This window comes from Dipteris shenzhenensis, chromosome 1, assembly GCF_047967505.1.
Source record: "Dipteris shenzhenensis isolate YYH24624 ecotype China chromosome 1, Dip_SZ_1.0, whole genome shotgun sequence".
Lineage (NCBI taxonomy): Eukaryota > Viridiplantae > Streptophyta > Polypodiopsida > Gleicheniales > Dipteridaceae > Dipteris > Dipteris shenzhenensis.
In genome coordinates, this window is record NC_141596.1 from 31566963 (window position 1) to 31588871 (window position 21909).

Consider the following 21909-nt stretch of genomic DNA (forward strand, 5'->3'; position numbering starts at 1 on the left):
TTATACCTTGTGCATAAGCCTCTTGTACCACCCCTTGAAAGTACTCTTCAAGAATCGGCATGGGCTTTTCTTTATCAAGGAGTTCTTCAAAAGGTTTTCTTTTGGAGATCTACTTGGAGAAGCAAGCAGAAAGTTTGATTTTGGAGAAGGTGGAGATGTTGTTTTCTCAACATACGAGCATACGAAAAGTGCAGCACCACCTTTAAAACAATAAATAGTCTACAATAAGAACAATTGCATATCAATCTAAATAATTAAAATGTAATGGTTTTCTAAAATGCAAAATCATTTATCCACAATGAAATTGAAGCAGCAAATTAAGAAGACTAACTACACAGGAACGACATACTCTGCTGCAACTGTATCACAGAGTGTTTGCATTGGTTAAAAGTGTCCACTCTGTACCTGTCTTGGACCACTCTATGCTAGCTAATGAAGCGAGAGCCACACAGTAAACCAATGCAGTAGAGCATGAAACGAGGACGTAATAGTAACAGTAAGCTTGGAAAACTACAGAAGAATTACCAGTAATAATAAGCTTGGAAAATTACATAAGGATTACCAATTTCGATTCTACAGAAGGATTACAAAACGGGTGCAATAGCTACATTGGAAGGCGTCAGCTATTACTTTCGACTCTGTGCAAACGTAATAGTAAGGTTGGAAAACTACATAAGGTTTACCGATTTCGATTCTACAGAGGGATTGCAAAACTGGTGCAATCGCTACTTTGGAAGGCGTCAGGTACTACTCCCCTTCCACCTTTCATGATCTAATCACGCAGTAAATCAACGCAGTAAACCATGAAAAGAGAACTGAGCCAATTTTTTTGCGAACGTAAACAGAAGTATTGAGCGTTCTATTCTCTGCGACCCAGAAGCGCGTGAACACTTTAATCTCTACTTTGGAAGGCGTCAAGTTGGAAAAGGTTCGAAACCATTTAACGATGGATGATACTCACTGTTTACAAATTTTTGAACCAGAACCTACGAAATATACAGAGTTCGCTAAAGCTGATCGAGTCTGCATGCGGGAAATTGTAGTTCCAAACGAAAGCTAGACAAGTAAAACGTTCACGGAATGGCCAGAACGATATTGAAGAAGACTGATTTGAAAGAAACGAAAGATGAAATGCGTGCACAACCACAAGCGAAAAACCAACGACAGTATAAAAAGCCATCGAGTTTAACCTTGATCGACGCTCGAATTCTTGATCACCTCTTTCTCCACTTCTTTGCCAAGAACTTTCTTCGAAGGCGGGGTAACGACGGTCATGAGCGACCCGAGGACAAACTTTGGCAAGACCTGCCAACAAAACCAAGCATTACGAAGCATAAATAAGAGTAAAAGTAAGGGAAAATCGCAAAAAGCAATACATGACCCTTGCTAGACGTGGAGAATCCACAGGTACCCTTGACGAAGGCACAGCTATCAGTGTCCATGGATTCTGCTGAAGCGTCCATAGAAGTAATCGTTCACAAAATTAGAAGAAATACGAATACGTTTCTTCAAACAGAGCGTCATTTTTATAGAGATCGTGGAGGCAAGGGCAGCGCACTTCGTCAACTATTCCAAATCTAAGCGGAGGATTTGCAGAGTTATGGCACCGAATTCCCGCAGGCTACCTGCTGGCAATCATTGATTTCAATTGTATACAATGCAGAGATTAGAAGCAAGAACCATACCTACGCAACGATACTCCTCCAACAATCAATTCGCAAAACAAAAACGCGCTGTCAGCATTCAATCCAGAAGCAGACCTGGAACATTCTCCGACCTGCGAATTTCTCCCAGACACCACAGAAGCCAATTGATATCCATCCGCCACAATAGAAGAGCCGACGCGCACAGTCCAAGACAGGACATAAGGAAATTCGGCGCAGAGAAGACGGCAGCAACGCAGAGAAGAGGGCTGGAGCCGCTGGACTGTGGGACTTGGAAATCGAAACACGGTAATTCGTTGACGATCTCGCGAGGCTCATAGAAGAGAAAAACACGGCGAACTCGTTCAACTCTCCTTGCATGTATTTATGCATGAAAGTGCATGCAATGGCAAACTGACACGCGGCAAAATTCCAAAGAAACGACGGCGCTTTCCAGCTGGACACGTGGCTGGCATGGACGGACCGCGCTCACCAAAATACATTCTGAACATGCAGTAAATGTCCAATCAAAACATCACACGTGGAATTTCAGGATAGTCAAAGCAGAAATTGCTTAATTTTTGCTTTGCCAAAACCCAACGGGTGCTAAGGCAACCCCGAGGGCAGGCCAAAAAGAGCACCCGAGGGAGCGAGATTCCAATAAGGGAGTTTGGGCTCAAGAGTGTGGTTGGGGATGAAAACCATGAAAAGGAAGAAGCTCGAAGGACTTTGGAGGAAAGCAATGTATATAAAAGAGCGCCAATTTTAAAAACTCTTTTCAGAAGGCTTGTTCAAATTGAGTCCAATACCTAGGAATTCTATCATTTTCTCTGAGGCTCATCCACCATTTATACGCCTTATTTCCAAGGGAAAGACTTGCTTCCCATGACTTGATTTTCAGGAGGGGTATTCCTGAGTTGATGGAAGTCTTGCCATTTTTGTAAGAACGTATTAATCGCATCTTTATTACACTCCTTTTCTTACCCATTGAAAATTAGTAGTTTCAAGTCCTTAAGAATGCTAGAGGTTTCTCTAAGTCGAGAGGTGGACCTCTCAACTTGATTAGGAGGAGTCGCTGATTTTTCCATGGGAGTTACTAATTGAGAGTTGGATAACTTGGTTATGGCTTCAGTTAGGGACTTTAATGTATCATTAGTAGTTCCTAACTATGTCTCCATGTTTTGTGTTCGAGTTTCAAGTTAAATGAATTTTGTATACAGAAATCCATAATCACCATAGTCTGTCTTCCATTTCCACGCTATCCTCCTAAGTTTCATTTTGTATTTCCTCATGTATTCTCTGTTCAGCTATAGCTTTTCTATTTCCATGTTATCCTCTTGAGTTTCATTTTGTATTTCCTCATGTATTCTCTCTGAGGCCTTTCCTTGCTATCCCTAACCATTTCATCTCTTTCTAGAGTTGTTATTTTAAAAATGCATTTTTTTCTAGAAATTTATAAAGCAAGAAGCTTTATACTAGAGAGAAAAATGCAATGCCCACTTCCCTTGTATTTGTTTAATGGTCTTGGATTCGTCTTCACACTTTCTTTGACCCACGATTTCTCGCTTCTTTTGATTCACAATCCTTTCGGTTCCACTTCTTCCACTTTCCTCAATCTCGAACTTTGATCCTCTTTCTTTTAATAATGGCGAGGCTTTAATTTGGAAAGAAGTGGTCTTGGAGAACAAGGATCTTTGAAAAGAAAAAAGGCCTTAGAGAAGCCTCGAGACCACCAATCGTGGAAAGAGCTTCATCCTTCTCCTCCATTCCCCTTGGGGTGGTGTCCCTCTTGGACCTAGTGGGAGCCTTCATGATTTTGGAACTTGGGAGCTTCGGACCTGAGGGGGTATCCTTCATGGAACTTATGCAGCCAATGAGAGAGGTAACCTTGCTTAGAACCGGGATCCCTTATTGGAGGAGAACTCATGGTGATCAATAGTGGCACCCACATATGTTAGCCAGTGGAGGTCTGATTTGACCCTTACTGTTCACCTCACGGGGTTTGTAGATATTAAACATTATGAGGGGAACCAATGTGCTCAACTCTTTATGCTTGGGGGTTGTTATTTGGAATCCTATTCTTTCTAGCACGTCGATGTTTTCCAGAATGTGCATCCAATTCTGAGAGAACTCTAGATCAGCGAGAGGGGCATACCGAAATTCGTCTATCTCCTTCTCGTCATCTTCTCTCTCACAAGTTTGGAATAGTTTCAGGGATGCGGTGCTGTTGGTTGTGTCGGACTCCATGACAAATAGTTGTCCTTACAGAGGGTGGGCCTTGTATGTATGCAAGTCCATTCACACGATTTGCTCCTCATGCCATATATAGAGGTTGTTGGTGCACCAATCATGTATGAGTCTGAACATTTACAAGAAGGGCCTGCCTAGGATGGCTTCATATCTAGGATGCTGGGTTAAGTGCATGACTACAAATCTAACAGGGTACAAATACCTCAATGTTAATACCCGTGCGGACTCCGAGGGTTCAATAGTTCCGTAGTCGACTAGCTTAACTACCAAGTGGCTTTGCTTGAGGGAAGGTTTTCCCCACCTCTCCCAACATTCCTTGGTGTTTTTAATTAAATTTTAGAAAAATTTTCACTTAATAAAGAGGGGCTTTTTTATTGGGGGAAATTTTAGTTGATACCCCTTTAAGGCACATGATACATAGGGTTTCCCAGTCCCCGAGGGCCTCTGTGCCTTGCATGTGTTGTATCTGCTACTATTTCCTCAACTAAATATGGCCACACATCCTTCTTCCCTACAGATGGTCCTTGACACTGAGTCCTTTAAAGCTCTCCCAACTACTCTTCATGTCCCCAAAGATGGGTCTTGATATTGAGCCCGTACATCAACCATCTAAAGTTCTTTTTACTTCTCTTTATCTCCCTACTAATCTTCTTTGAGTGATCATTAAAAGAGAGAGCCTACATATTGGCTCCCACACCATGGAGGTCACACAAGATGTAGGAACACCCATATTTGATATCATATGTACTAGCCCTTGGCTTGATTAGAATACCTTCTAGATGAGGTCAATTTGTACAATCACATGAATGATGAATTTGATTTTGAATTCAATGCCATATCAAAGCAAGAGCAGCCACTCTACAAGGCTGAGAATTAGGTCATTATGGAACAAATTGTGGCTCTTCAAAGGCCCACTACAAAGACATTGCCTATATACTACCAACATATTGACTGAGGTTCTCTTCCCAAACCCACCACCAAGACACTGCCTACATACTCCACCCACCCCCACTATGTTGAGTAGCTCTTAGCAATTGCCATTTGTGAGACCACATCAATGTGGCACCAACTCATTGAAGTCTATTGCAATCTATCACCAAATGGACATAACTGTAGGCAACACATAAATGCTTGAAGTATAATTTTTCACATCTTGGCATGATTGACCTTGATGTCCTACATGCTATTGCAATGTAAGGAAGAGTGTTGCCTCTTCCTCGATGAGGTTTATGTTGGCATCAATGCCTTGTACTCATTGTGCCCCAAGGTCACTTTCTATCAACCTATGATTGCACTATATGTTTTGCAGGACAACAATGAGGTGCATGAGCCATTCTCTACTCCAAACCCTCAAGTTTTTGTGACCACAATGACACCATTTGGTTGGAAAATGCAAACAAAGTTCGGTGTAGCCCTAGCATCCTCCATGTAAGAAAAATATTTTGGTCTCCCAATTTTGAATCCCATCTAGTGTTTGTGAGCCCTTGCCCTAAGTCTTATTTGGGTTTTGAACTGCAATGCCTCAAACAAACCTAGAGCTAAGGTGAGATATTAACCCCGAATACATAGGGGTGCAAAGGTAACCTCGAGTGACCATGAGCACCAAAGCATGACTGAGGTGGCGGTTGCAATCAAGCAAGAAGGTTACATAGTGGCAGCTGAGCAGTAAGGTGGCGGTAAAGTATCAAAGTGATTTCAAATACCAAGGCAATCACTAAGAGGCAAAAGTGCAATAATGGTGCATAGATAGCTAAATCAATGGAGGACCAACACACTTCAAAAGGCACAAAGTAGGATGAACTATTGCTCAAACTAATGTTGATAATTGAGTCGAAGCCATCATTGCTGCTTAGGCTATTGTGAGGGGTATGTCTTGGGGAAACATGTCACATCCTTCATAGAAGCCTCACGAGAGGATCAAACTTTCATATAACTACCCTCCACTCATGCTAATTTTTCTTGAGTAGAATGATCCCTTAAGGCTTCAGCTTCATTAATTATCCAAGGTGCATGGGAATATGTTATGTGAAATGAAACTAGAACTCATAGAGCTCATCTCATGAGAGAAGTAGAGATTTCATAAGCGAGGGAAAGGGAGATAAAAAGCTACAATAGCATGTGGCCTAATAGTAGTGAAAAACTTATCGAATAAGGGAGAGAAGGGCTTATAATTGCTATGTATAGATTCATTTTTCCATCAATCACATAAGCCCATATGTGACCATCCATGTCCTTCTTGGAATTTTTTGGCATGTGTCCCATCACAAGATGCTCATGACTCTTTAAAGACTTACAAAGTCAAGAGTCTTCTAACATGGAGCCCATAGTCACCCTCTCTTTTTCATATGTCCACATCCTTCATATTCCACATAGGAATTCTAGAAGGATTCCTCTTGATTTCACACTCTTCTACACTCCTCCACAAGTCCCCCACATGCTTGGCATGTGATTTATCTTACATTATTGAGCACACATGGACATAAGACCCATTCACTCTCATAGATGTTTTTATCAAAGCTATACTTTTATATTAATATATAATCTTGGAAAAATTTCATCAAACTAATTTTTTTAGTTTCACAATATTGATAATAAATAATATGATTTTATATATTTTATTTTGGATTTCTAAGTTAAATATGTAAAAATTCTAGTGAAATTTGTAAAAATTTTGCATAAAAGTTTTAAATCTTGGTGAATAATTAAAGATTTTATTTTTAATAGGGTGTATAAACTTTTGATGCCAATATAAAAGTTTCATTCTTAATGAAACTAAAATGAAAAAATTATCCATGCTCACTTTTCCTATTTTCTAAAACCCCCATATTACACAAATAACTCTCACCCAATACCAAGGTATTTATCACTCATACACAAGGTATTTACAAGGATCGATTCCATTCATCCTCTCATTAGAATACCTTAGAAAATGAAAATAAGGGGTAGCCACTACACTATTTCTTGATCCTCACACTCTTCACTCTTGTCAAACATATGTAAAAGCGATGCCAATTCCAAATAAAAGTAATCAAATTTTGTGTGACATATTTTCTACCTAGCAAATCCCCAAGCCTGTCTTAGGGTCTATTGTCCAACAAGGTGGCTGATCACATAGAAGACTTAAGCCAATACTCATGGGTACTTGCCTTGATCAAACAAATAATATTTCATTGGATGAAGAGAAGGCTTTCTTTGATAAAAAATACAAGGCATTTTTGGAGAAATATAAGCATGTCCTTGATCAAAGACCTGATTGATATTACATCATTAGGTTTTTTATCCAAGCGTCTATCTCCACATCCAATTGAGTAGAATAAAGTAAACATTTTTTGTGTGTTTGTGTCAATGGCTTAGTATAGTTTAACATGTCCAAAATCCGTTTAAACTATGTGTGACATGCACCCCCTTATTCACAACATTATCCAGGGTTACATAGCATTCTTTGTCATCTTCTATGATCACCTTTGATTCCAAGTCAAGATCACTTATAAGTGTCAACATTTCAAGAGCCTCAACATCCTTAGGATCACCACTATAGACTTCATCCTTCTAGCCTATGTGGCTTGCTTCATCAATAGCAATTGTGGATCGTTTGTTTTCAAGCTTATCAACATCTAAAAGATCGACACTCAGATAGTCACATGTTTCAAATCCAAGATTTCAAGGTCTTCACATGGATGTTAACAAGCAAGCATGAAACTCCAACATGATCCAAGCTATCACCTTTATCCATATGATTTAATGCATTGGCTATGAATGAGAAAATAACATTTCCAATCTTTCCATATTCATCTTTTGCTTCATATTCATATGTGTCAACCATCAAGAATTCATGCTCACTCATGAATCTTCAACAAACAATCCAAACACCAAGATTCTTGCCAAACATATATTTGTAGGAGGAAAAACATCACTTAATGGAATGGAAGTGGAGGTATCCTTACCCAAGCATGGCAAAGAATGAAATTTTGAGTCCCCCTAGTTTGAAATTGCATTAAGAAGTCTAAGAGGGGAGGATACAAACCCGTAATTAATGATTCATCTTTTGTTGGTGTGACCTTCATAACTAATAGGTTGCTCAATGATCTCTTTCCCACCAAAACACATTGCATCATCCTCTTTTACAGATCTTATTTCTCTTTGAGGAAAAAAATGCACAACTTTAATATGTTTTTCTTCAAGATTCAAGACCTTAAATTGTGAATCCTTTGCTTTCTGTTGTTATCTTTTTCCCATTTTAATACTTTTCTCTTTCCCTCATAAGAAAATAGGCAACTCATGTGTGTACTATGTAGGGCTATTTGTATTGAAGCCATTTTCGACCAAGTAATAGACAAAAACTTTCCATCATTCTTAATGTCTTTTTTTTTTCATCCTAGGACATTAATGGATAGTGCCCCCCTTCATGGCATTCATAGCAAGGGGCCCCAATTATATCTCAAGGACTCGCATCACTCCTAGGACCTCTAGGAACCTATGCATTGACCAAATGCAATTTGAAATCGGTAAACTCAGCCACCATCAATTGGGAGATATTATGATCTAACATAGAGGACTTTGGCACCTAAGGAGTTGCCTTTACCTCCACCTAAGAAGCCAAAGCTGATGATGTTAGAGTAGACATGAACAAGGATTCTATATGTAGAGAATCTTCCTTCTTTGTTGCAATGTAGAATGCCTCCATATATAATGTTTAATATCTACTGAGCCAAGACAATGCTCTAGAGCCATTAAGAATTTACTCATATTTGTGTGCTCCATCTCTGAAAGACTTTGAGGGGTTGATGATGAAGTGGAATGACTCATAGAACTTACTTTTCATATTTTGTCCACAAAGCTTCATATCAGATTCCCAATTCAGAGACCATCTCACTCTTCCCTTGACTTAAGCAATCCAACTATAGCAAGAAAGCATTTGGTGAAGTGATTGTCCTAGATCTTAGCATCATTGCAGCCACCACTTGGTGCTAGTCCTCCTTGGTAGAGTCTAGTAAGGCCTCATGCCAACTCAAGGCTACATCTTATGGAAAATCAAGCATGAGCTCAGCCCAATCCTTCATGGACCATCCAAAAAACTGGCATCCTTGAACAAAATACCAAAGATAAGACTTGTCAAAACACTAGGATCTTCAACATAAAGAAAGCACCAAGCTCTAAGCAATCTCCCATAGAGACTTAGTAAACCAAGGCCAAATTATTGTGCATAATCACTTCTTCAAGAATGGGCGTTTATTTTTTGCGAACTTTTCTTGGGCTAAGCTTGAGTGACTTGATTTTTTTGGTCATTTTTTAGAACATTATATAACACAACTTTTGGGATACTTCACATGATGTAAGGCTCACATATGTTGAGAAACACTTATAACACAACCCTTGATCTGTGTGATCACTTGAGAAGTAAGGTTAGTTGGCAAGGTTCACATGGACATAACGTTTTTCCAACCATCATTGTATATCAATACTTTGAACATATATACTTAGTAGTTATTAATAATCAATAATTTCAACATGAGAATAATCAATGATACTAAAAGGGCATCCTTATTAGCTTCACATCAAGGGAAAGATTGTCCTAAACAAAGGCAAAAAAAAGGAGCCCTAGATCTTGGCCAAGGGCTGGCCAACGCAATGTGCTTTGGGGGCTCCATCACACAAGTCTATTCTTGATCATGGTGACATGAAGGTGATCCATAATTGGTGTGCATAATGGATATAAGGTGATCAATGATTTATTTGTTTTATTATTAAACATTTTACTCATGTGCATTAATTATACTTACTATCATATTAATTAGTCATTCCTTGATCATTTTGTGTATGAAATGGATCAATAATATCGATAGAAAAATTTAGTGAGCTATAGAAAGTTGTTTCAAAGGGAATTTGGTAGAAGGAGCTTCATGAGTCCCCCAATTCATTTCTTTTTTGTTCACTGCACAAAATTCTTACTTTGAGGTCAAAATAAAGATAGTAAGAAAACCATTAAGTTCACAAAGGTGTATGTTTTTAGTGCTCCTTTTCATGTCTTTTCCATTCACAACTCACAAAGGCATGGGCTGCTTTGGCTAGAAACAGATGCACTTCTTCTCCAGAGAAGGTTTTGAAAAATCACCAAAAGGTACCCATGTTTATTGTTATTTCTAAGGTTTTTGGGCCTTTTGAGCTCATATATGGTGCCCAAAAGGACAAAATATGCATCAATCAAAAGTCTTCTTTAAAGATATATCAAGAAATTTATAGAGACTTTTTTGTATGGCACAAAATTATAGCATGATAGACCATCATTACTAGAATACATATGCAATGTGCCTAACCTCTTTGCCCATAAGGCTTGAGGGTTAAAACTCATCTAGTCATACTCGAAAGAGTGCTACTTTGACCATCTCTTGCAATTTGGAAGACAAATATTTAAGTGAGTAAATTTAAAGGTGAGTAATTTGAGTACATTGTCAAGCAAATGATGATGGGAAAGCTTCCCAACAATTGGCTAAAATGGATTTGGTATCATAGTAGATTGTGTTCAAGAACTATAATGTTTGATTAAAAGGAAGTTTGATCATCTGCAGGATGCCTCTTATATCTACGTTAGATATAAGAAGACTGATAATTTGTAGGATGCCTCTTATGTCTACATTAGACACTATAGTATCCACACAAGAATTGGCTAGTCAATATGGGGATACAATTTTTTCTTGCTTCTTATGTACTCTTAGCTATCCTATGCTATAGTTGGTTGAGAAGAGAAGGTTGCTAGATAAATTTTAGCAAAAAACCCAATAACTACTACAAGATTATGTGAAAGTATTATTGTTCCAACCAATTGTGTGTTGCTTGATTACTATGAGTATGTGAAGTAGAAGCATGAAAGTACATATTCCTTTTGGAGAGGAGAGGCCTCCCCTGTATAGGGGAGCATTGTGCACCACCCAGGCATTCACCGTGGGATGTTCTTATAGAAGATCATTTTCATTATGGAGTTGCATTATATGAATCAACTCTCTTGGATGTTCTCCATTTCCTACATAGTGTATCAAAATGAATTTATGCATCAACTCTCTTGTATGCATTTTTCCATTTCCTACATATTGTATCAAAATAAATTTGAGCTAACGTCACATAGCAATGTATAAGTGTTTTCAGAAGTTAGAATGTGTGATGTCAATTATATTCGCCCTTGCTCGTTCTTGCCATGGCTCGTTCCCCCTTGCTCGTTATTTGGGGTACCTCATTTTAGGAAAACATGGAACATCCTTCATAGAAGCCTCACAAGGGTTCAAATTAGCATATAACATCCCTCCACTCATACTAATTTCACCCGAGTAGAATGATCCTTCAAGCCTCCACCTTCATCAATGATCCAAGGTGCATGGGATTTGTTAGAGTTAGAGGATATATACTCCCAATATCTCTAGAAAATATTGACCCATGTGGTTCAATGAGTGTCTAAAGAAATATGGCTCTGAAGCAAGAAATCAAGCATGGAGAGATAAGAGATGAAGACTCAAGAGAAATGTCATGAATTGATCTCAAATGTCATGGGAAATGGAACTACAACTCATAGATCCCATATCATGAGAGAAGTAGAGGTTTCACAAGAAAGAAGGAAAGAGAGAAAATCACGAAAAAAAGTTCAACTAGAGAGGAAGTAGACCCAAAACTCTATACAAGGGAACATATGCAAGAGGCTCATGAGATGAGCCACAACATGATGTGGCCTAATGATGTGGCCTAATGGTGGAAAACTTATTGAACAAGGGAGACAAGGGCTTCTTTTATAGACACTTTGTCACCCTCCTTCACCCAGTTGCAATTACTGTTTGTAGATTCCTTTCTGCATCAATCACACAAGCCCGTATGTCACCATCCATGTTCTTCTTGGCTACTGTTGACATGTGTCCCACCATAAGATTCTCATGAATCTTTAAAATTTGAGGTCAAGAGTCTTCTCACATGGGACCCTCTCGTTTTCATATGTCTACAACCTCCATATTCACTCTTCCACACTCCTCCACATGTCTTCCACATTATTGGCATGTGGTTTCTCTTACATTAGAGCACATATGGAAATGAGACCCATTTTTTTATATGACTCACTCTTCTTATTTTCTAAAACCCCCATAATATCTCATACACAAATCATTATGACTCCATACCAAGGTATTTCTTGTTCATATACATGGTATTTACAATGATCCATTGCACTCATTCTGTAATTCCCTTACAACATCTTAGAAAATGAAAATAAGTGGTAGCCAATGGATTACCACTTGATCCTCACACTCTTATCAAACTTACATAAGAGTGATACCAATACCAAATATAAGATATCAAATTTTTGTGTCACAAACCACACAGCCATGCCTATTATAATGAGCTACAAACCCCTATTTTGGTTCAATACATGCTATCTTTTCCCCTACTCTCTCTCTCTATTCTATAGTATGCTCATTTCCTTGTCTCCGTAAAGTTATGTCCATGTCTCAACCTTGTCTCAACAAGTCCATTTCAATAATGCTTGTTTTCCTGCAGCCAAGCATCAATAGGACATTAGTCAAGCTGAGGAGTGTAAGAGAGGGCATATTGGGTGAGAACATGCACCATTTTGAGAACCCAAGGGCTAGTCAACCAAGGATAGGGGAAAGGACTGCAACACTATACCCATCCATGAACAAGTATGTCTCATGGATGTCTACTTGGTCAAAGATGCAATCAATGAGAAGGGGATGGGAAATGGGGCCAGTATGGTTTGGGCATTTATATTTTGGTAGTCCACGCACGCTTGAAGTTTCCCATTTGAAAAACAACCAATCACTCCTATCAATTGCATAGATGGCCCTGGCTCTTATTATCGGTCAAGCTAGACTTTCACCTACTTGGCATAGTTGGGCTTTAATCCATACCTTTGTTGATGCACTGGTACCAAGGGGATTTTATGTTGAATAACAAGAAAAACTATCTTGTAGTCACAAAGCACAATGTCACAAAGCAGCTATATAACCATCACAAAGTAGTAAAAACAACACAAGCACATGATGTACTTGAAGTCACAAAGAAAAAGCATTTAAAACGTAGCTAGAAAGATGTCACAAAGTACTAAAAATTTGATCATGAGCACAACTACACATTATTTAATTGTGTACAAAGTGCATGAACTTTGAGAAATACTAGAAACATAATTTGAACCTCCATATTACGTTTCCAAAATGTTGCAAACTCCATGTATACATGTCAAAACATAGTGTTGCCCAATGTAAAGAAATGCAACTTTATTATCAGGTCCACTTTTGAAGTCTCTTACTTACATGATGTTAACATGCCAACTAGGCCATAACACCTCCTTGCCATGATGGTGCACAGCGTTGAAGCATTGACAAAAGCAATAAACCAAGCAAACCTAAAGCACACAAGAAGTAATAAGAAAAGCACAGTCATTTGGTTTTGTTGCGAACTCTTTAGCCAAGTAGTCAAATCCAATGACAAGCATTCATAAATCAATGATAAAGTAGAGACAAAGCACCCAAAAAAATCCCCCAAAGTATTCTAATACAAAAGTCAAAGTAGTGACAAGTCAGTTCTAAAGCGCTCATAAAGTAGCCATGAAGCACTTGGAAAGGGGTTAGTAAAGCTTAGTGATAACAAGGAAAAAGAAATCACTTGACAAAATTCCCATAAAGGAATCTGATACAGTTTTAATGTTGTGACAAAGCACTAATAAAGGAGATACAAATTAGATACAAATTTTATTGGGGAAGTTAGAACAACACCTTCACTAGGTTTCATTCATTGGGGGCATGGATGATTATTTTATGTTACTTTCACTTAAAAGAGAAACTCAAATACTAGTGCTGGAAGTTTGTATGTCCTAACGAAATTAAAGTTTAAAGTTTTTACAAGGATTGGAGACTTTTATGCTAAATATTTCGAAATTTCACCACAATTTACACCTTTTTTAAACAAAAAATCAAAGAAAATATATAGAACCATACTATATTTTATCAATACTGTGAAATTTAAAAATGACACTGATTGCAATTCAAAAGAGGATTTCAGCTATCAAGTCAACCAAGTAGATCAGGATCCTTGGTGCATCGACAGCAGTGCATGGGGGACTCCATATCTCCCCAAGCATCCCAATTCAATGATAAAGTAATTGAAAAATAAATCGCATGCAATGATAAAGCACCAACAAGTAGATACGAAATTATGACAAAGCACTCAAATGTATTGTTGAATCATTAAAAAACTAGTCATAAATAAATAACCAAGAAATCCTAAAGACACAAAATATTAGAAAAGCATAATCACTTGGTTTCATTGTTGTTAAGTATCCCCCCAATTAGTCAAATTCAATGAAAAGCATTAACAAAGCACCAACACAAATAATGACAAAGCAATAACCAAGTAATCCTAGAGCACACAAAAAGAAATTACAAGAGAACATGCACTTGGTTTTGTTGCTAACTATCCCGCCAATCAGTCAAATTCAGTGATGCATTCATAGATTATGACAAGCAATGATGATAAAGCGGCAACACAAATCAATGACAAAGCAATAGCACAAGTAGCTCAAACGCACACAAAAAGCACATTCTCTTGGTTTTGTTGCTCTTTATCCCCCCCAAGCATTCAAATTTAGTGACATGCATTCACAAATTAGGGACAAATCCGTGACATAGCAATCATATGCAATGACAAAGAAGCATCAAATCAATGACAAAGATGTAATAAGCACTCACAAAGTAGTCAAAATGCAAGAAAGGACAAGGCACTCACTATTAGCACAAATTTGTGACAGAGTAGTCAAATGCAATGCCGAAGCATTAACAAAGTAGTTGTAAAGCAATAACCAAGTAGTCCTAAAGAAGACAAAAGTAGTTTGAACAGCATATCACTCAGTTTTGTTACACACATTCAGGTATAATTGACAAAGCACCAACAAAAACCCCTCACAGTAGTCTAATAAAATGTCAAAGCAATGACAAAATAGTTCTAATGCACTCACAAAATAGTAATGAAGCACTCAGAAAGGGTAAAGCACCTTCAATTGGTTTCATTACTTGGGGAACTCACTATCTCCCTAAGTAGTCAAATTTGGTGACAAATCTTGCACAAATCAGTGCAAAGAAATGACAAAGTAAATACAAAAATACTTCAAAGTGGTCTAATGCAATGACAAAGCAGCTCTACAACACTCACAAAGGAGTCATGAAGCACTCACAAAGGAGCGAGTTATGCACCTTCACTTGGTTTCATTTCTTGGGGGCTCAATATCTCCCCAAGCAATCCACTTCAGTGACAAATTTCATAAACCATTGACAAAGCAATGACAAAGTATTTACATGCAATGATAAAGCGGTGAAATGTAATGTCAAATTAGTGACAAAGCTATCTTAAGCACACACAAAGTAGTTAGAATGTAGGAAAGGTACAAAGCACTCCCAAGCACTCATCATCCCTTCAACAAACGAAGTCACAAAGCAGTATCAAAGTAGTCAAAGCACCAGTACTAGTGGAGACATCTTATACAATACCTAACACAATTTAAAAATGGTAACATTAGAGGATTGGGCAATACCATCCATTTTGCTACTGCAAGGATTTTTCTTGAGCACCCAAGTGACTTGCAAGTGAATCTTCCACACACATATTGGCAAAACAAAATTGATGGTACGAATGTCTACATGGAAGCATACATGCAACAACAAACTCCATAGAGGGTGTGTCAATTTTACGAGCAAAAACCTATGAGCAGGTTTATCCAAGCTTGTTTTTCAAGAGATTTGAAAAATTGTATTTCCTTAGGAAACATGGTTTTTACACTTTTATTTTCACTAGAACTAGATCACTTTATCATAAAAATATACAGAATTGTCACACATTCAATTTTACATAACATAAATTTTCTTCTTCATAGACATCCTTTGTACCCCTATTATTACCTTTAAAAAGTGTTGAAAAATAATTCCTTTAAGGAACATCCCTCATAATCACTCTCAATGTAATAATATTATACATATTTAATCACTTATTAAACACATTTATATCAATATGATAAGAGCTTTCTAGTGTTTTAATAGCATAAATAACAAGATATTTATAGATATGTTTCTAAAGAAGTTTAAATTACTATAAATAAGTATTAACTTGGGCTTACATATCACTCTTATAAAATAGATTTAATATTTAATAATATATATGCAATATTTTCCAAAATATAACCCCATAGATGTTCTCAAATGGGGTTTTTCAATCAATTTGAGTGGCTGAATGACTATATTTGGACATTCGATGTGAAAGTTATGCCACTTTTCCATGGTAGTTTCGCCAGCGAAACTACCTTGGAAGACCTACTTCAAAGGGGTTTCGCAGGTGAAACTATCTTAATGGCTTGCTTCAATGAGGTTTCTTTGGATAAACCCTTTCATGAGAGGGTTTTCAATGTCACCCCCTATTAAGTAAAAGTTGTAAGAAGGATCATAAGGGATTTTTCATAGAGAAGTCTTCTCTACATGTGGGTTTCTTCAAAAGTCATCCCATTATGTTACTCACCATTCCCAAAGATTCATGTAAATATTTTTGTATAAAATGGGCATTGCTATAATACTTTGCATATTTCTAAAGGAAACTATGTTTTGTTTGGATCTATTTTTGCCATATTTTTACATAGTTGGAAGCTTTTTTTTCGCTTCGCTCGGACGCACTGAAGATTTTGTTCGGAAAATGCTCGTCCCCCTCCACAGGCAGCATAGCTCTTTGCAGTAATGAGACATATGAGATCATCTTCACCAGTCAAGGCAACTAGTGGAGCTGGGGAATTTGCAATAGGATGGTTTGAATACAGTCGTTGCATTCAACTTTAGAATTTCAATATTGGCAACTAAATTCTGAAATTGGGTCATCGAGGGTGCTACCACTTTTGAACTGTGCATGCGACTAATAGTAATCTGGCCCTTCCTCGAGTCTTTCTCAGTTCGTAGTTCTGAAGGCGCACCAACTTGAACCTTTCTTCACGTAAGCATCATAAGTGACATCAGTCTATGGATGTGTGCACAAAATTGGACGCAATAACAACAAGAGTGCTTAGAGAAAAAGCATGGCCTTCACAAGCCACAAGAGAGATTTGATTTGCAAGGTAAGACTAAGAGCACAATATTGCAACAGAGGCTGAGAGCACAATGTAGCAAGAGTAGATGTGGTGGCATGAGAAGGAAAGCGGGTTTGCAAGTTGAGGAAGCAGTGTAGCAAGAGAGGAAGTAGGTTTGCAAGCTGAGAGAGAGTGTGAGATCACGGACTTGAAAGCAGCAGTGTAGTAGGAGACGTGGTGTGCGGGCACTTACAATTGAAGTGGCTCATGATGTTTTGAAACTGTCACATTAACTAGATACTTCAAACATGCAAGTTGTCAAATCACTTACAGTTGAAGTGGCTTACGATGTTTTGAAATTATCATGTTAACTGGATACTTCAAAAATGCAAGTTGTCAAATCACTATGCATGACGGATACATTTGTTTATTCCCCAAAAGTTCTATTCTCCAAAATTAATAAGAACTCTTGAAGAGAGTTAAAAGAGTGCTTGTTTTTTCCAGAGAGGAGTTAAAAGAGTGCTTATTTAGCACATGCCTTTTTGCACAAAAAGCGTACCAACCACACATGCATACACCCACCAAAGTACCATGGTTGCACAAATTCATCCTTAGAACCTGTGAAGTTGCAAATTATAATAGAACAATGTCATTTTTCAAACGCCCATTGATATTTTTTATGGTCTCTCATCCCGAAGCTTTCTTTAAGATGTACAAATGTATCAATAGAAGGGTTTTTGGTGAAGATGTTAACCATGTTATCCCTGGATGGACAATAGTGAGGTCAATGGTTCTGTCCTCAACACAACCCTGAATGCAATGCTGATGATTTTCAAACCATTAAAGATAATATTGTTTGCTATGGCGATGCAACTCTGACTGTCATATTGAGTGGGAATGATCACACTATCGTTTGAATGATGTAAATCATAAGTTAAAGTTCTTCAACCACATGCATTCCATAGTGGTTGCATTTGTTGCCTTGTATTTCACTTCACTAGATGACAAAGAGACCCTAGCTTGCTGAGCCATGAAGTGCAAGCTGAACTCAATGAGAAATAATAGCCAAAACATTCATCGATGTCCTTTATCAATTATAGTTTGTGTACCCATAAAGGTCAATGTCCTAATTTCGCGTGATTGCGGGACAATGCCTAAACTGACGGGGAAACCTGTAGCATAGGCAATGTCAAGCCTCGTATGGCACAAATAAATGAGGTTGGACACTTACTACATATAAAGCATCCCATCAAATTATTTTGTTGCGTCATACTTGTTGCGGCCTATTCCAAACGGGAGACGGGAATTAGCTCATACAAACTGAAGGAGCAAAACTTCATTCCAGAAATATGAAGCCTTGGGTTATGTATAAATCCGCAAACCGACGTAACTAGATTAACCTAACTAGAGTTAATGCATAACCATACCATCAAAATATTCCTGCAAATCACTGCTCAAGGGTATGGCTGAAGCTCTGGCAATGTCTTAGTAGTACTGAAAGTAACTAAAGTACCTGGTTGCACAAATTAATCCATAGGAATATAGCAACCTATGGTAGTACACAAAAAGATACAAGATATAATAGCCTTAGTAGCAGACTTCAAAAGTGAAATACTAGAACTAGCTCATTGAAGACTTTGTCCACTTTAAATACTAGAACTAGTTCATAGACATAGAAGACTTCATCCACTTTAAAAAGGGAATTCAATATAGTGGAGACGAATCTGTAATAAGACAAAATGCAAACACCACACCTAATGAAATCATGAGAAAGTCACAAACTGTACTTCGCAGAAATCAAATGTCTTTTGAGGTATACTAATATGGAGGAAAAGGAGACTGGATTTCTAGAAACTCCCAACCTTGTTCACCAAAGCACCTCACTTTCATCTTTTCATTCTCCTGGTCTGAGTCCGCCTCTAGCATCCAACCTTTCAAGAGGAATAGACACTACCATAGGTACACTAAGATTACCCCACAAGAACACTTTCTGTTCTTGAAAACATGAAAGCGGTTAGCATCTCTGACGAGGCTATACTTTGGATATAAGCGCTTTAGCTGAATGGCAGTCTCTGCAGACCTGAAGATTATTTACAACATCTATGGGTACCCATTGGTGTATTAATCAGATAGCCAACTTGTCACTGTGCCCACATAACTCAAATTCCTCTAGATTATCATATATGTCCTGGGATAGCCAATGCAACTCTGGCTTCTTCCCTTAATTTGAAAGAAAGATCTTCTAGCTTTGCATATATATTATTGGTTTTGGAATGTCCTGTATCCCCTACCAAAGATGAATGCACAATTCCGCTAACATCATTCCAACTCTGTTCTGGCTTCTTCCGTGCTTGTCCTTTTAATCTCGTTAACTCAACCTGCTTAGCGCCCTCCTGCATGCGAGCCTCTGCATAGATGTTAGACATCAAGACATAAGCTGCAGCATCCGTTTTATCCAATTCCACTGCATGTTCAAAGGCCCACCTTCCAAGCTCCAGATTCCCCCACTTCTGACAAGCACCCAACACAGTATGCCACAGCATGAGATTAGGACTGAGCGGCATCTTCTTTATCATCACTACTGCCTTGTCTAATTGGCCTGCACGGCCAAGGAGATCAACCATGCAATTGTGGTGCTCAATATTTGGAGTGATGCCATAGTCTTTGCTCATGGACTCAAAGTATGTCTGGCCCTTCTCCAGTAGACCTGTGTGACTGCATACACGAAGAATGCTAAGGAATGTGACCCCATCTGGTTTTATGTCTTCTGCTCTCATTCTGTCAAGCATAACAAAAGCCTTCTCACTCTCTCCTAGCTGGGCATACCCTGCAATAAGTGCAGTCCACGAGACTGCATCTCGAACTGGAAGTTTGTCAAAAACTTCCTGTGCTTTTGCAAGCAAGCCACAATTGGCATACATATCAACCAAGGTATTAGCAACAAAAGGATCTCTTTCACACAACCCCTTTCTCGCAATCTCAGCATGTATTTCTCGGCCCTTGTCTATGGCTCCTATGCTGCCACAAGCCTTCAAGCTGCAAACAAATGTGACCGCATCAGGAAAGACACCCTCCAATTGCATCTGTTCGAAACAGTTAAGCGCGTCCTGACCAAGGTCATGTTCAGCATACCCTGCAATAAGTGCATTCCAGGAGACTGCATTTCGAATTGGAAGTTTGTCGAACACTTCCTGTGCATTTGCAAGCAAGCCACACTTGGCATACATATCGACCAAGATGCTACCAACAAAAGGATTTCTTTCCAACAACCCCATTCTCATAATCTCAGCATGTATTTCTCGGCCCTTGTCTATGGCTCCTACGCTGCCACAAGCCTTCAAGCTACAAATATATGTGACCGCATCAGGGGAGACACCGTCCAATTGCATCTGTTCGAAACACTTCAGCGCGTTCTGACCAAGGTCATGTTCAGCATACCCTGCGATAAGTGCAGTCCATGAGACTGCATCTCGAACTGGAAGTTTGTCAAACACTTCCTGTGCTTTTGCAAGCAAGCCACACTTGGCATACATATCAACCAAGGTGTTACCAACAAAAGGATATCTTTCCAACAACCCCTTTCGTGCAATCTGAGCATGTATGTCTTGGCCCGTGTCTATGTCTCCTAAGCTGCCACAAGCCTTTAAGCTGCAAATAAATGTGACCGCACTTGGCGAGACGCCCTCCAATTGCATCTGTTTGAAACAGTTCAGTGCGTCCTGACCAAGGTCATGTTCAGCATACCCTGCAATAATTGCATTCCACGAGACTGCATTTCGCATTGGAAGTTTGTTAAACACTTCCTGTGCTGTTGCAAGCAAGCCACACTTGGCATACATATCGACTAAAGTGCTACCAACAAAAGGATTACTTTCCAACAACCCCATTCTCGTAATCTCAGCATGTATTTCTCGGCCTCTTTCTTTATCTTTCAGCCTGGCACAAGCCTTTAGTAAGGCCACGAACGTATACTCACTAGGATGTACACAATCCTCCTGCATTTTTTGGTGCAGTATGAAGGCATGCTGTAACTCCCCACATTTAATATAACCTGTGATGAGAGAAGTCCAGGAATGCTCATTCCGATTAACCAACCTATCAAAAACCTGCTGGGCATCACACATGCTTCCAATTTCCACTAGCATTGGGACGACATAGTTACCGAGTGACTTATGAGCTTCCAGCCCACTTTTGCGCAGGTAGGCATGCAAGCGCAGGGCATACGCTGGACTTTTGTGTTTTCTGCACTTGCACAAGATGCATGTCAAGCTTTCAACCGAAGGCGGATGGGACATGTGTTCCAAAGAAGCGAGTGCCTCCTCTAAGCTAAGCTCTGGCAGCTGTGCTATGGGGCTGTGCATGGCGTTGTTTGCAGTCTCCATTTTCTGGAGCGTGCCTTCAACCCAACTGGGATCGTGTATCCATAGCGACTCCTTGGTAAGTTTCTTGGGTGTGTCTGCTACAGAAATACAGCAAAGGCCCAATCTATAGCTTGAGTTCAGCTCGTCATACACGAACTTTGTTGTTTCGATTGTCAAACCACTGGGAAGCGCTCAGTACTTAATTTAACTGCGTTTGCAGAATTGTATGGGTGTCGCTTTATATGGTACAGTGGGGGAGGCTGGGAATGGACCAAAAACTAAAGCATTGGCACATGGCCCTGTGAGACGACAGACAGACAACATGCGAAATCAAATGGAATAAAGAAACAAGAAAACAAGAACTCCGTAGTGTATTAGATGTACAAATTTTAATGCAAAGGGAGAACTCATCCATGGAAGAGTAGGAAGTCATGCCATACATGATAGATCTCTCTCTCTCTCTCTCTCTCTCTCTTCTCATTCTAATTTATTGGTATGTGTGTACGCGTGTGTGTATCTTTGTGTGTGTTTGTTAGCACTCTTCCAGGCAGCTCTCTACTTAGAGTTTTGT

The 21909-nt window shown here is 38.9% G+C and overlaps 1 protein-coding gene across 1 annotated transcript; it reads right to left on the minus strand.

Moving 5' to 3' along the window:
- Positions 1 to 18837: 18837 nt before the first annotated feature.
- LOC147905700 (pentatricopeptide repeat-containing protein At4g13650-like) lies at positions 18838 to 21664 on the minus strand. The gene has a single exon (XM_087381310.1). The coding sequence runs from the start codon at positions 21357 to 21359 to the stop codon at positions 19155 to 19157; it is 2205 nt and encodes a 734-aa protein (XP_087237436.1). The 5' UTR covers positions 21360 to 21664; the 3' UTR covers positions 18838 to 19154.
- Positions 21665 to 21909: the final 245 nt, after the last annotated feature.

Bases quoted from the DNA above. Each gene is read 5' to 3' on its own strand.
- LOC147905700 (XM_087381310.1), bottom strand. From the start codon at position 21,359: ATGGAGACTGCAAACAACGCCATGCACAGCCCCATAGCACAGCTGCCA.